The sequence below is a fragment of the Triticum aestivum genome, chromosome 4B (genome assembly GCF_018294505.1).
Source record: "Triticum aestivum cultivar Chinese Spring chromosome 4B, IWGSC CS RefSeq v2.1, whole genome shotgun sequence".
NCBI classification, from domain to species: Eukaryota; Viridiplantae; Streptophyta; class Magnoliopsida; order Poales; family Poaceae; genus Triticum; species Triticum aestivum.
Window position 1 is genome coordinate 639057216 of NC_057804.1, and position 14909 is coordinate 639072124.

General features: G+C 50.9%; 1 protein-coding gene across 1 annotated transcript; it reads right to left on the reverse strand.

Moving 5' to 3' along the window:
- Window positions 1-11945: 11945 nt before the first annotated feature.
- Window positions 11946-14555, reverse strand: LOC123093766 (SUMO-conjugating enzyme SCE1). The gene is made up of 5 exons (XM_044515816.1): window positions 14389-14555; window positions 14192-14275; window positions 12646-12798; window positions 12451-12564; window positions 11946-12339 (listed from the first exon to the last, which is right to left on the reverse strand). Exons 1-5 carry the CDS (start codon window positions 14458-14460, stop codon window positions 12277-12279), a joined length of 486 nt encoding a protein of 161 aa, XP_044371751.1. The 5' UTR covers window positions 14461-14555; the 3' UTR covers window positions 11946-12276.
- Window positions 14556-14909: the final 354 nt, after the last annotated feature.

A 14909-nucleotide genomic window follows, 5' to 3' on the forward strand; every position in this document is an offset into this window, starting at 1 on the left:
TGAAATTGTGTCATGCTGTCCTGTTTGGTTAGACAACATATATGTGAATTACCACATCTGTCTATCATACAATGTCTGTACGTTCAATTTCTTTTCTTGTTTATCAGCCATTTGAATTGGAGGGGGTGATGGCAGTATCTAAGGGAGCAAAAACCCGTTCTTCACAAAAGACAGTGCTACCCGTCGATGCAGATAGAACCATGGTTGTACTGGCCCACAAACTAGCCCCACCACACATAATCGAGACTCTTCCAGATTGCACACTTACACCGTTGGGCAGAGAACCAGCTACAACCCATCTAACCGCAACCCCAGCGGATAGTAACCCACTTATAGTTGACAAAGCACCATGTCCACCACAGAGTACCCCCACACGAGCAGTTTGTAAAGCTACTGCAGTGCCCAAAGCACGAAGACCACCACAGCTAACCCAAACTCCACGTTTAAAGCAGAAGAGCAACTGTTCTCAGGTCAGATTCCGTAGCTATGGTCCATACTCCTTTGCTGTTGCATCACTGTATTTACTCATACCAACTACTTTCGAATTTGAAGGATCCAATTGAAACTCCAATGGCGCAACAGGTATGTTTTAAACCTATTTCTTTAACTGGATTGCTGTTCTAACTTCTTGCTCTATGTTGATTTCAGTTTAAGTTGTATAAACAGTTATGTTCTCATGTGATGCACATTACAAGTGCTGCCAATGCTGTGTAGTTTCTCACACTTATATTCTGTCTATGCTGTTGTGTCTTAAAAATATATGAGTTGAACTGTGTCTCTATCTTGATTAGGGAACATAAACTAGAATGATATGGACAATACAGTGACCATAGTACATAGATATATGTTTGTTTCATGCTGTTATCCTGTCCACCTTACTACTGAACCGGTTTACCAAAATGAGTTTGGTATACTACAAGCTAAACCTGTGATGTGTCTGCTTGTTTCTCTTGTAGTATGCAAACAGAATATTGGAGAAGAGCACCCCACTATGCAATGGTAGAGAAAGTAATGCAGATAAGGTTCAAGATAGTGAGACAACCCTGTTGGTCTCCAAGAAAGGTGATAAAAACGATCTTGTAGACAGTGAGAAAACCCCACAGTCCTGCGTTGATGTAGTGTTCGAGTTACTGGCCAGTACCGCTGGCACAAGCTCTTCGAACTCGCTGCCTGAATCACTTCGGCTTCTTCAGTCTCAGCTACAAGCTGAAAGGCATCAGTCAGCTGTGCTGCGGCAAGAAGCCGAAGGACTGAGGAAGTCCCTGCAGAATTCAGATGCGTACTTTCTTGTGCAACAGCAAGCGCTGGAGGATTTAAGCGCCAAACAAGAGAAAGTTAATAAGCTTGCTAAGCATCTTGCCAGCATTATGGGTACCCAGGATATTGTTTCTTGAACTCTTCTGAAGTGGTTTCAGTTCTGGACTTGTTTTGCTGCGGCGTTTATATGCTGCTGTGTTCCCTATATTTGCACTGGTGGTGAACTTTGATGCCCAGTGGATGTAATATGTGTAATAGCCGTGATAGCCTAGCATAAGTTGCTTGCTTATTTATTTCCTTGTTGTCTTGTTTATTTGTTTGCTTGTAGTCAGTGCAGTTCTTTTTCCGCGGTTTGCTAGTGGCTGCAATAACCTATTTTTTAAAACTAGGCCACAATAACCATGGGCTAATATTTACTGTAGTGACACTGGGCCTCCTACGGGCCGTAGAAACAGTGGGCCTTCTACGGGCCGTAGAAACAGTAGGCCTTCTACGGGCCGTAGAAACCATTGGGCCTTCTACGGGCCGTAGAAACAATGGGCCTTCTACGGGCCGTATCATCAATGGGCCTTATACGGGCCGTATGATCGATTGGCCAAACATGGGCCAATAACAGGCCGCATTATGGCCGTAAACGGGCTAGAGTTGGAATCGTCCGTTCATGGGCCGACCATAACGGGCCATCGTTAATAGGCTGTATTTGATGACGCTATGAAAACGGCCCAATGTATTAACGGACCACAAACGGGTCGACTGTAACCACGGGCTGAATTTGGCCCACAAGCAGAAAATGACAGTAACGGGCCGTAAGTAAACGAATGCTCGAAATGAGCCCAAGAATAAATGGGCTCTAAGAAGGCCGAAAGATAACATGGGCTGGAAACGGCCCAACTGAATAATGGGCCCTTAATGGGTATAAAGTGATACACTGTTCATTACGGGCTAGTTTCACCACGGGCCGTTAATGGGTCTAAAGTGATACACTGTTCATTGCGGGCTAGTTTCACCACGGGTCGTTAATAGGCCAAGAGTTACATAGGGCCTCATATGGGCCGAAAGACGTCATGGGCCATACATGGGCCAGAAGTGAAAACGGGCTGGAATCATATTGGATGGCCCAGATGACGCTACTGGGCCTAATTCGGATATGGCGTAACGGGCCTTGTGTTAGCGAGCTGTAAATGGGATATATGCGAACAGGCCGTTAACAGGCTTTCCATGGGCCGGCCCGTCACCTTTTGACCAAGTCAAACGGGCCGGCCTTTTCACAGGAATGGGCCTCTGTTGGGCCGTGCCACGTGTCGACGTATCATAGGCGCCTTCTGTCCAATGAGTGGATGACATCTGTCCCAACAACGAGCCGACACGTGTTTCCTCCAGCCAATGATGATTTTACACGTGGAAAATCCCCATTGGTCGGGGCTGTTAACGGGTTATCGGATCCAAAACCCGACCCGATAGCTTAACGGCGTTCCGTTACGGTGGATGCCATGTGTCGGTCACCCTTGACAAAAACACTTCTGTGACGCGCGATTTATCGTCATGGAAGTGGACACTTTCGTGATGATAATTTTGGTAATATCATGGAACACTTCTACAACAACACATGTATGACTATCTTGATTCTGTCATAAATTCGTCATGGATGTACATGCATGACAAAAAATGCGACCTACTGTGACAAACACGTATCATCACAGAAGTGTATTTTTTTTGTAGTGCGGTAAGATGACTATGATATTCTCATGGTTTAAGGAACTAAATCACGTGTTAACACTCGGTGGTATAACAATTGACTTCTAATGATATTAACGATATTATCTCCAATTATAACAAGCAAGTTTGGGTCGATTCAATATGATCGTTCTTCTAACGTCATATCCTCAAATTTGTTTTGAGACTATCGTTACACTTAACGATATCTCAAGATTGAGAAAACGTGATCACAAATAAAACTTGGGCTAGTCTTATAGGTGAGACTAGGAGTCAAATTTAACCGTTTATCATTCCACACATGAATATAAGTTTTCCACTGAATCGCATATTCCAGGATCATAACAGTTATAGCATAGAATATAAACTCTTAATTATAAACATGAAATTATAATAATAAAATATTATTGCCTCTAGGGCATATTTCCAACAATTATAAATTTCCGAAAATTTAACCCTGCAAAGGTGCTTTCAACTTCCCATTATAAGTCCTGCATGTATACCCTATTCCTCCAAGTTTAGGGCCGATGAGAACCAACACGTAAACACGATAAATTCCAGGAATTCGGGATTAACAAGTTCCTCTAGCGAATGCCAAATTAATCCAGAAGACCTCCTGGTGGATCGACATTTGGATCAGAGCCGAACGTATCTTTAGACCCGATCCCAGATGGATGGGCAAAGCTTTTGATAGCCAAACCCCTAGTTTCCCCATGGTGGCACCGACGGCTGCTCATTGTGGACCAACGCTTTTCTTAGGTGGTGGCCCAAGTTGTTTATTAAGAAACCTCGGATTCATGACTCTCTATGCGAGTTTTATGTTAGCAAAATTTAGTATCAATATTGGGCCTTCTAGAAGAGTTCAATGCTAGATAAAGGAGTTCAAGGGGGCCATAATAACCCTCACATGGTAGGATGCGCTCATCAAGGAACATATAGCCAGAACAACGGAAACTAGGGTTGACCAGAGTGGAACAAATTACCAAGGCATAGGCCTGAGCCTTCCACCCTTAGTCAAGTATATAGTCAAGTTTAACAAATTGGCAATATAATAATGATATCCCAAATATATCCATGTTATCACATTGAAAAACCTGCACGTGCAACTAACAACGCTACACGAGGGGCTGAGCAAGTGGTAGCATAGCTAATCAAAAGGTTTGCTAGATAGTGGAGGTTAGAGGTTGTATCGTGGCAATTTGTAGGCTTAAAGGTAGCAAGACCAAACAATAGTATCAAGACATCCAGCAAGCAAAGCTACTAATGCTATACAAGGTAATGCTCATTCTTACCTGTTATCCCGCTATGAAGAAGATCCTTAAGCCAAACTTCGAAAGTGTTGTCTAACGAATTCTCCCACTCCGCATCGTCTTCGTACTCTATTGATAAGAAGCAAATCCGGAAAGAGGCACATGATACGGTAAACAAACATGTCATGCATAAAGCAAATCAACAACAAACATGGCATGGCAAAGGCAAGTCAAGCAAGTACTACACACTAAGTGAAGCTTGATATGCAACTCGTTGCATATCGACGAAAGTCCACGTGTGATTATTAGGTTAGATCCTATTTAATATTAAATGTTGTTTACACAGCAAAGAGGTGAAGCATAAGTAAACTATCCTCTCTAGTCCATTTAAATGAGGTAGGAAGCAATATAACACCTGAAAAGGCCTCATATGCAATTAATAAGTTAATTACTGTTCTGCACTAAACAATATTTTTTAGTCGTTAAACAGGAAAAACAAGTGCACCACTGCAATCTATGCATTTTACTGGTCCAATTTCGGAGTTACGTTAATTGGTTATGATTTGAATCAATTAGCAAGTTATTTGAACAATTTTAATTCAAACAAGAAGTTGTTTTTTGGGGGAAATATACTACTGTCATGTACGTGGGACCAAACCCACGTACGAACTGACATCGGTGCCATCATGCATTCATGCTACATTCCATGACGGAACATCCATTCCAGCCGTTGCGGGATGTCTCACTACCTTCGACGTCGTCGTCCATGGTCTCGAGTTTGGGAACACTACGAATTAATGTTAGGGAATTTGCAAGTGGGGAAAGACGATTTTGCGATTCGAGAAAGAAAGTAGTGTAACGGCATTTTTCGATAGTTAATAACTACAAAGTCCTTTCTACAAAATAACTTGTCCCCAGACCTCGCGTGACCGTTTTGCGCTAAAAACATGTTAGGCCAACGCCCTATGGAAGGATATGGCACGCTAGTGACCAATGTTTGTTGAAATATATTACCCACCTTTCTTTATTAGTTTGGACTTTTGAATGAATTGGTCGGAGCATAAATTCAATGTGAAATCAGAACCAAGAGGTCTCAAGTTCATGAGCCTGCCAACAAGTATGGAAAAAGATTATGTGGCCTATGTTGACCCCACATCTAAGATAGCCAAGGTGTGAGGAGGCATGTCGAAATAGATTGCCCCTCTGTTCTTCATCAGTTCAGTCTTTCGGATGGGTTGGCTCGAGCCCGAAATGCAGGTTTGAGGACCTGTTTTTTTGTTTGTTTTCATATAAGTGTGACTAAAATGCATCCACATGAAGAGTTCTATGAGTGGCACTGCCAGTGTCGTCTTACTACTAACATTAACTTGTCCGAATTATATATGCTGCACGTCCCCAATATTGCTATGTGGTTCATCAAGCAAAGCAAGGCTGCAGTTGCAGGAATTGCAGGAAGCTAGGATCTGCTCCAACTCCAAGAACGCCTATCCTACCTTCATCAGTGTTGCGTAACAAGCAGGCCGGTGAGGCTGGCTCGGTTTATTCCTGTTGGAGCCAGAGCGAGATATAGAGAGAGAGGGCGTGCAACAGCTCTTGTATTCATCATCTGGTGTTACACTGGTTTATATATGTACAGCTCAACTGACTCAACCGATGCTAGGCTAAAAACTAGGCATGCACAGAGGACACGAACACACGTTCGCTAACACCCCGCCGCAGTCGTGTCGTCGCTGCTTGGCAAGACACAAAGACTGGACCGGAAAGCCTGGAAGACCGATGTTGGCAAACCCTTGGTCATGATATCTGCGAGCTGTTGAGTCGTTGGTACATGTACAATGCGAAAATCGCCGAGGGCCACCTTCTCTCTGACAAAATGAATGTCCAACTCGATGTGTTTTGTCCGCCGATGATGAACGGGATTGGTGGACATATACACGGCCGAGATGTTGTCACAAAAGACGATGGTAGCCTTCGGCGGTGAGCCACCGAGCTCATGGAGAAGTTGCCGTAGCCATACACAATCGGCGACGGCGTTGGCGACGGCGCGGTATTCTGCTTCCGCGCTGGATCGTGACACGATGGCCTGCCACTTCGAGGACCAGCTGACAAGCGTGTCACCAAGATAAACGCAATAGCCAGAGGTAGAGCGGCGGGTGTCGGGGCAGCCGGCCCAGTCGGCGTCGGAGTAAGCGATGATCTCAGTCGACCGAGAGATCGGAAGTAGAAGACCGTGGGTGGAGGTGCCGCGAACATAGCGTAGAATGCGCTTGATGATGGCGAGATGACTGTCCCGTGGATCATGCATGTGCAAGCACGCCTGCTGGACCGCGTACGCCAGATCAGGGCGTGTCATAGTGAGGTATTGCAGCCCGCCTGCGAGGCTGCGATACTCCGAGGGATCGTCCACGGAGCGGCCGACGTCGGCGGCAACCTTGGGCGACGTGTCAACCGGAGTGGAAGCGGGATGGCACTGCGACATGCCGGCGCGACGGAGAAGGTCCTCGGCGTATTGGGTCTGGTTGAGGAAGAACCCACGCGAGGTGCGCTGCACGCGTATGCCGAGGAAGTAGTGGAGAGCACCCATGTCCGTCATCGCGAACTCGTGCTGAAGCTGATCGACAATGGTGCGAAGCAAGACCGCCGATGAGGCAGCAAGGACGATGTCGTCGACGTACAGTAGAAGATAGGCGGTGTCGCCGCCCCGCCGTAGTATGAATAGCGAGGCGTCGGAGCGCGAGGCGGTGAACCCAATGGTGGCGGCGAAGGTGGCGAAGCGATGAAACCAAGCCCGCGGAGCCTGCTTGAGGCCGTATAGGGACTTCGAGAGGCGGCACACATGATCGCGGTGAGCCTCGTCGACGAATCCAGCAGGTTGATAGCAGTAGACCTGTTCGTCGAGGAGGCCGTGAAGGAAGGCGTTCTTCACGTCGAGCTGGTGCACCGGCCAGCCGCGTGAGCACGCCAGAGTGAGCACGGTGCGGATCGTCGCTGGCTTTACCACCGGAGAGAAAGTCTCGCCGAAGTCGATGCCCGGGCGTTGTGTGAAGCCGCGGACAACCCAACGAGCTTTGTACCGTTCGAGGGATCCGTCGGCGTTCGTTTTGTGCCTGAAAACCCACTTGCCCGTGACAATATTAGTGTGAGGTGGGCGAGGGACAAGGGTCCACGTGGAGTTGGCGAGGAGAGCATCGAATTCGGATTGCATGGCAGAGCGCCAGTTCGGGTCGTTGAGAGCAGCTCGAACGGACGTGGGAATTGGAGAGATTGTGGTGGCATGCAGATTGGCGTATTTTGGGTTCGGTTGGAATATTCCATGGCGTGCACGCGTGAGCATTGGGTGTGGAACATGCGCAGGAGGCGGCTCTGGAGAGACGTGGTGCATGGGAGTTGGTGGGGTAGGTGGGCCAGCGGGTGTAGAGTTGGGCCCGGGCAGGGACGTGGGGAAAGGAGTGGAGTGCGGAGTGGGAGGCGGGGATTGCATGGGTGGGCCAGGTGGCGATCCAGGAGGGGTCGGGGTAGGCGGTGGCCATGCAACGTCGACGTAGTCCGCGGGAGGTGGATCACGAGCTGATTCGGGCGAGTCTTCAGGAGATTTTGGCAGCGTTTTAAATGGAAAGATAGACTCCACGAAAGTTACGTGCCTGGAGAATAGGATGCGCCGGGTAATGGGGTCGTAACAACGATAGCCTTTTCGCTCGTCCGGGTAACCAAGAAAAATGCAAGCCGCTGATCGAGGGGAGAGTTTGTGTGGGGCGGTAGCAATGAGGTTGGGATAACAGAGGCATCCAAAAACACGGAGATGACGAAAATCGGGTGGGGTCCCGAAGAGAAGTTCGTATGGTGTGGTGAGGAGATTGGCTTTGCAGGGACGCCGATTTAGGAGATAGGTGGACGTGGCAAGGGCTTCGGCCCACCAACGAGGAGGCATGGAGGCGTGTAGGAGGAGGGTCCGGACACCGTCGTTGAGGGTACGGAGTATCCGTTCAGCCTTGCCGTTTTGTTGGGAAGTATGGGGACAGGTGAGGCGGAAGAGCGTGCCGTGGGAGGCAAAGAGTGAGCGATTTGCGAGATTGTCGAATTCACGCCCATTGTCGGTCTGAAAGGCGAGGATAGGACGGGAGAATTGTGTTTGAGCGTAGGCATAAAACTGAACAAGGAGACTATGAACCTCAGATTTGCGGCGTACGGGAAAGGTCCAGACATAGTGTGTGAAATCATCTAGAATGACCAAATAATATTGATAACCAGATACACTTGAGATCGGACTCGTCCATAAGTCACAATGACAAAGTTCAAAAGGAAAAGAAGTGTGAGAGGAAGAAGAACTAAAGGGAAGTCTAGTGTGTTTGCCTAGACGACAAGCCTCGCAGTGTGTCGTCGAGGTTTTATTACAACTGAAATCAAAAAAAGAAGAGGCTTTGGCAAGGGCGGCGGCTCTAGGATGGCCGAGGCGCTGGTGCCACAAGTCGGCGGTGACGGCGGCGGTGAGGCAGTGGCTTGACGGGGCGAAGGTGTAGAGGTCGCCGGAGGAGTCACATCGGAGAAGCACCGTCTTTGTGGCCAGATCCTTGATAGAAAAACCATAGGGATCAAATTCAATTGAAACTAAATTGTCACGAGTGAAAGCACGAACGGAAACTAAGTTTTTGATGAGGGAGGGAGAGATGAGAATTTCAAGAAGGGAGAGAGGTCGGGAGGGGGTACAGAAGGAAGTAGAGCCGACGCCGGTAATGGGAAGAAGAGAACCATTGCCGACGATGATAGAAGAAGGAGAGGATGGGTTGGGTAGGGAGAAGGGAATACCAGAACCGGAGCTCATGTGGGACGAAGCGCCGCTGTCGAGGACCCATTCGCCGCCAGGTGCAGAGGGCGGATGCAGCGCCATCTGATTGAGGGCGGCGATGAGAGCCGCCTGATCCCATTGTGGGGAAGGCGACGCCACCGTTGTGGCCTGGTGCGCTTGGGGCGGAGTCGGGGCAGGTGGCCGGGCACCAAGTATCCCTTGGAAGGTGCCGGCGACAGTAGTAGGAGGACGCGGTCCAGGGAGAAGCCCAGCAGGAGCAACCCCGCCGGAAGAGGAGCCCCCAGGCCCCGCTGGGTTGGCCTTGCGCTTCTTTGGGCGGCCGCGTGCCCCGGAGGAGCCGGCCGAGCTGCCGGCGGCGTGGGGCAGAGGGCCGAGCAGGGCCGGGTTGAAGGAGGCCGGAGCGGGCGCCGGCGCCGGCGCCGGAGGTCGCGCCGCGTAGTAGGCGCTGGCCTGGGCGATGAGTGCGGTGCGCGCGGCCACGCGCGCCTGGCGGCTGAGGCGCTGCTCCTCGAGCTGGAGGAAGGAGCGCAGCTTGATGAAGGAGGGCCGACGTCCACTCGTCATGTGGGGAACGGCGTGCTGGAAGCGCTCGTCGAGGCCGCGGAGGACGTTGTGGACGAGGTCGCGGTCCTTGATGCGATGGCCGAGGTCCCGAAGGGTGTCAGCCATCTGCTTGAGCCGAGAAGTGTACTCAACGACGGAAAGATCTCCTTGAAGAAAACTGTGAAATTCATCAAGGAGATACGTGATGCGCGCATCGCGGTTGCTACGGAAGAGCGAGCGGAGCGAGCGCCATATGGTGTACGCTGAGTTCTTGCGCTCCTGGACGATCTCCAAGGTTGAGGGCGTCACGGTGGCGCTATACCACGAGAGGACGGCGAAGTCGTTGAGCGCCCAGTCGGATGTAGCCTGCGCCGGCGAGCCGTCGACATGATCGGTGAGGCCGAACTTGGCGAGGGCGGAGAGAAACTGACGGCGCCAGAGGCCGTAGTTTTCTTTCTCGTAGTCGAGGGTGATGAGAACGTGGTCCCGGATGCGAAGGCTTTGGACCTGAAGAGTGGGCAGGGTTTGGGTGGCAACCGGGAGATCAAACGGCTCGTCGGAGGAGGAGTCGCCGGTGGAAGAGTTGGAGGAGGAGGAGCTCATGGCGTGGGAAGAGTGGGGCAGCGGAAGAAACGGATCTCAGTTAAACTGATACCATGTTGGAGCCAGAGCGAGATATAGAGAGAGAGGGCGTGCAACAGCTCTTGTATTCATCATCTGGTGTTACACTGGTTTATATATGTACAGCTCAACTGACTCAACCGATGCTAGGCTAAAAACTAGGCATGCACAGAGGACACGAACACACGTTCGCTAACAATTCCTACCTCACTTACGGGAGGAGGTCCGGGCTTTTGGGATGGAGTCGGCTCTCTGGTGAATGTTGGCCCATGTACGCATAAACGTCCAGAATATAAGTAGAGTGTGGGCTAAATCAAGTCGGATGCTGGTCCATCGGCATATGTTCGGATGTTTTCGGTGCACTAGCATTCAGCAGAGAGCCTACTCCATCCCAATAGCCCGGATCGAAAGGAGGAAGGAGTCTCTCCCTTATAAGCTGGTCATGGCCTCCTCCCGTAAGCAAGGTGGGACTAAACCGAGCCAGCCTCACCGGCCTACAGCAGCCCTAACATGGGGAGACGGCAACGGTGCAGCGCTGGCCGGGAAGACCGAGCACGGGCCCTGGGGAGCGAGTAAAGGAAGGTGCAAACGGCTGCTGCGTGCGGCGCGCTTAGAATTGGCAACAGCAATGCCGTTAAGCTTACCATGTTTACACCGACGTAGCCGTTGGTGTTGCCATTTCCAGCGCTCCCTCCATGCACGATGCGTATATAAGCATGAGCCCACAAGATCTCCCCGAAATCTTCCAGAGATCCCACGAACTCGCACCAGGATTTAGCACTAGATCATCATGTCGACCACCGACGACGTGGAAATGCAGGAAGAGGACCAGGAAGGCGTCGGCAATAACCAGAGGAGGTGCGCGGCGTGCAAGTACCTGCGCCGGCGGTGCGCCCACGACTGCGTGCTCGCCCCCTACTTCCCGGCGTCGCACCCCCACCGCTACGCCTCCGTCCACCGGGTCTTCGGCGCCAGCAACGTCGCCAGGTTGCTCCAGGTACGTGACCTCTGGTAATCGATCATTCCGGCCGCGCACGGTTCGACATTTGAATTGGGTTGCCACTTGCAGAGCTTGCCGGCGGATGAGAGAGCTCATGCGGCGGAGGCGATGGCGATGGAGGCGCAGTGGCGGGTGGAGGACCCGGTGTATGGATGCGCCGGGATCATCAGCCAGCTGCAGGAGGAGATTCAGGCCACGCAGTGCGAGCTCGCCAGGACGCGGGCGCAGCTCGCCATCGTCCCCGCGCACGGTGCGCAGCTGCAGGCTCTTCCGCCGCCGCCGCCGCCGCAGCCAGACGACGGCCACAGCGTCCCCGTCGCGCAGAGGCAGGGGCAGGGAGAGGCGGTGCCGTTGCTTGACCCGGACGAGTTCCTAGGTCTCGACGGGCTTTGAGCTCTGATCGATCAAGCGCGTACGTGCATGCAATGCACGCTGGGGAAATGTCAGGGCGATGAACCAGAAAGGAAATGAGGCTGGGATGAATAGTTCCGTATTTTATACAGTGGCAGCTACCTCCGGTCCGGTGGCAAGGCCATGTCTCTATGCACACACATCTCGGCCGTTGGTTCCAGGTAGATCGAACGGCTCATGTTGTCCAGAGGCAGACACACCATCACCAGCCAAAATGACAGTGCCAAATAATGGATCTATGCACGCTCTCTTCTACCACCAGCAGAGTGGGAGAAGAGAGCAAGAGGAAGGTGGGACGGAAGTTAACACTGGCAGGACACCAGGTTAACTTCAGCAAAACAAATGCTTTTAGAACCAACAGACATCTTCTTTAGCATTTAGAACCGACTAGTAACGCACACGGCAATCCACCTCAAGACAGACATTAACCCACAAAACAAGCACTCCGAACAGTTCAGGAATCACCGTTATGGAACCCGATTACAACCAACACGAATCTTAAGTCGCGACTGGTCCACAATGACAGACGATGAATACTTCTCAAGGCACCCTTTTCCGGGTTGGTTTTACTTGGTCTAACTCCATGTATGCAAGAGGCATTCATTTTAGATCTACTTCCAATAACTATGCGGATGTGCAGAGCATGGATCATTACGCTTGCCAATCCTTCCTTCCTCTCAGACCAATGCGGGATACTGCTTTGCCTGCGCCCGAACACGCCTCTTGTACTCAGCTGGATCCTGCACATATATGCCCAAAAAGTGTGTTACCGACTAGAGGACCATATGCGAACCGGTTTAGGAAGCGTAATCGGACTTTAGCTAGACCCTGGATGGTCACTGTTAACTAACCTGGATGAAAAGGTGATAACCATCAGTCTGAGCAGGGTCAGCCGGGTTGGGCTGATCAAGCAAGTCCTGAATTCCAACAAGGATTTGCTTCACAGTAATAGCAGGTCTCCAGCCCTGAGAGGAAACAACCAAACGGTAAACCATGCTGTCAAATCTGGCACTAAATATAACCTAACAGATGGTTTGCAGGCTTACGCTGTCCTCATTGAGGATTGAAAGGCAGACTGTCCCCGAAGGATAGACATTCGGGTGGAAGAAATTTGTAGGGAACTTGCACTTGGGAGGCTTGCTGGGGTAATCCTCGCTGAAATGAAGGGTGAGAGGGAAGTATCCACCTTCCCAATCAGTCTGCACAACAAGAGACGGGAACAGTTAAAGCTGCGCCATGTTATAACAAACAGTTCAAAACTCTACCATAAACAGAGAAGCGACAAATTCAGAATATGGCTGTAAGGCTATGAATTATGACAAGCTTGAGAATGTGCCAAGCAATAAGCTAACAACGGCATCCAACAGAGAGATCAGGTAAGGCAAACAACTGAGATCATTAACAAAGAAGAAACATATATTTACACGGTCTACTTGTGTCATACTAAATCATGGACATGTTGTCAAGTATTTTAGCCCAGTTTATATTCACTAGTCAGTAGACACCTCAGATTAGCCTATATCAGATGGTTGCCACCAGAGAACAAGCAGGTTAACTATAACTTGGCTAGCAGGAATCCTGGGTTTGAAGATTTTGAACCATATGGTACAGTGACTGGAGATATCCTAAAGCAACTCTACCAGGACACCTATGTACTGCTTTGGCTGGGTAGATAACTGAACTTGCACAAAATCGGCGGTGACTCAATTGAAGTTCAGTGTGCAATCAATTTAACTACACCTCAAACATCCATTGCAGCAATTAACACTCCTTTTGAAGCATCTATCTATCCTAAACTCCGGGTTGAAAATTCTGAAAGCATATACAGTAGGGTTATTGCAGGTATGCTAACACTACTTCACTGGGGACCTGATAGTGACTTTAGCTAGGCGAGTCGATGACAAAAGTTGAACAATCCCCTTGCAATTGAGGTTGTGCATATGAATACAGAAATAATTGAACTCCCAGTCAACCTCTAGTTGATGATTGCCCATATCTATACAGTAGTTGCTGGAAGCCTGGAACGAAACCTACTTTTGAAGCATGTACTAACGTACTCTAATAGTGCAGAAGTTTATGGATAAACCAGTAGCAAGTATGTACTAACGTACTCTGATAGTGCACAAGTTTATGGATAAACCAGTAGCAGCTACACACACACTGTGCAGATAGCTACAGTTAGACTAGCACTAAAAAGGTAATAATCCTCGGGCATACTAAAAGCATGAAGAAACCACCACAGGCCACTGCACGATGCAAATTGAAGGGTCAAACGAACTAAATACACACTAATCTGCCAAGAAAACGAAGTAACAGCAGAAGGTCCATCCAACATCTAGCATAATATCTCTCTCCACTTGCGGAGTGAGACCACGGCACGCTATAGCCTCGATCAATATTCAATCCACGGAACGAGATCTGATCAAGCAAGAAGCTGCGGGTGGGTAGCTAACGGGAAACAGCCAAAGCTAAGCACCCCGATCTAGTCTAGGGGCAAACGAGAGGACTACAGATGGGGCTACGCACGCCGCTATCAATCAATCGCTCGGGCGTGAGCGGGGCGGAGGCGGAGGCGGGGGCGGAGCTTATTACCCCTTGCTTGCCGGGGATGGTGCAGTGCCAGACCATGAGGTTGACCGTGCCGTCGCCCAGCGTCTCCGGCTTGGCGACGAAGCCCTGCGAGAAGCAAAACCAAACAGATCAGGAACAGCGCGACATCGCCGATCGAAACAGCAGGTTAGGTGAGGCGAGGAGCGAAATCGAGAGGGAGATGAGGGGGGCGGGCGTACGTGGGGGTGGTTCTTCCGCCAGGCCTTGCGCTCCTCCGCGAGGCGGCCGCGCGCGATCCCACCGGAAGACATGGCGGCGGCGGCGGACTGCGGGTGGTGGGTGGGGGTGGAGCCGACGATTTGGGGGCGGAGAGAGCGCTGAAGTCAAGCGTGACGGACGGGTGCGGTCGGTCGTCCCCGTATTTATTTCCCTCTGCGTCGTCGGGCGGGCCCGGCCCGTCAGCGGCCGCGTGGGCGAGGCGGCGTGGGCCGTCACGCTGCGCGGCGGGGCCCGCGCCGATTCGTTGCCGTCGGTTGTACGCTTCGAATTTTTAGTAATTTCCTTTTTCTTTTCGGGAGCATCGGATGCGCGACGGCGGACGGCGACGGGTTCGGCCGGCCGCGGCGCCGCGGGTCAACGTTGGTGGGCCGGAGTGCGGTACAGCTGGGCGAGATGGGAACCCGGGCCCGGCCACGGCCCGACGGGAAGGAAAGAAAGAAAAGACCGGGAGGGGATGAGATCGGCGGGCTCGCGAACGGGG

Bases quoted from the DNA above. Each gene is read 5' to 3' on its own strand.
- LOC123093766 (XM_044515816.1), bottom strand. From the start codon at position 14,460: ATGTCTTCCGGTGGGATCGCGCGCGGCCGCCTCGCGGAGGAGCGCAAG. The intron at 14,276-14,388 runs GTACGCCCGCCC...TGCTTCTCGCAG, and splicing joins GGCGGAAGAACCACCCCCAC to GGCTTCGTCGCCAAGCCGGA. The intron at 12,799-14,191 runs GTAATAAGCTCC...CTTGTTGTGCAG, and splicing joins CCATCCCCGGCAAGCAAGGG to ACTGATTGGGAAGGTGGATA.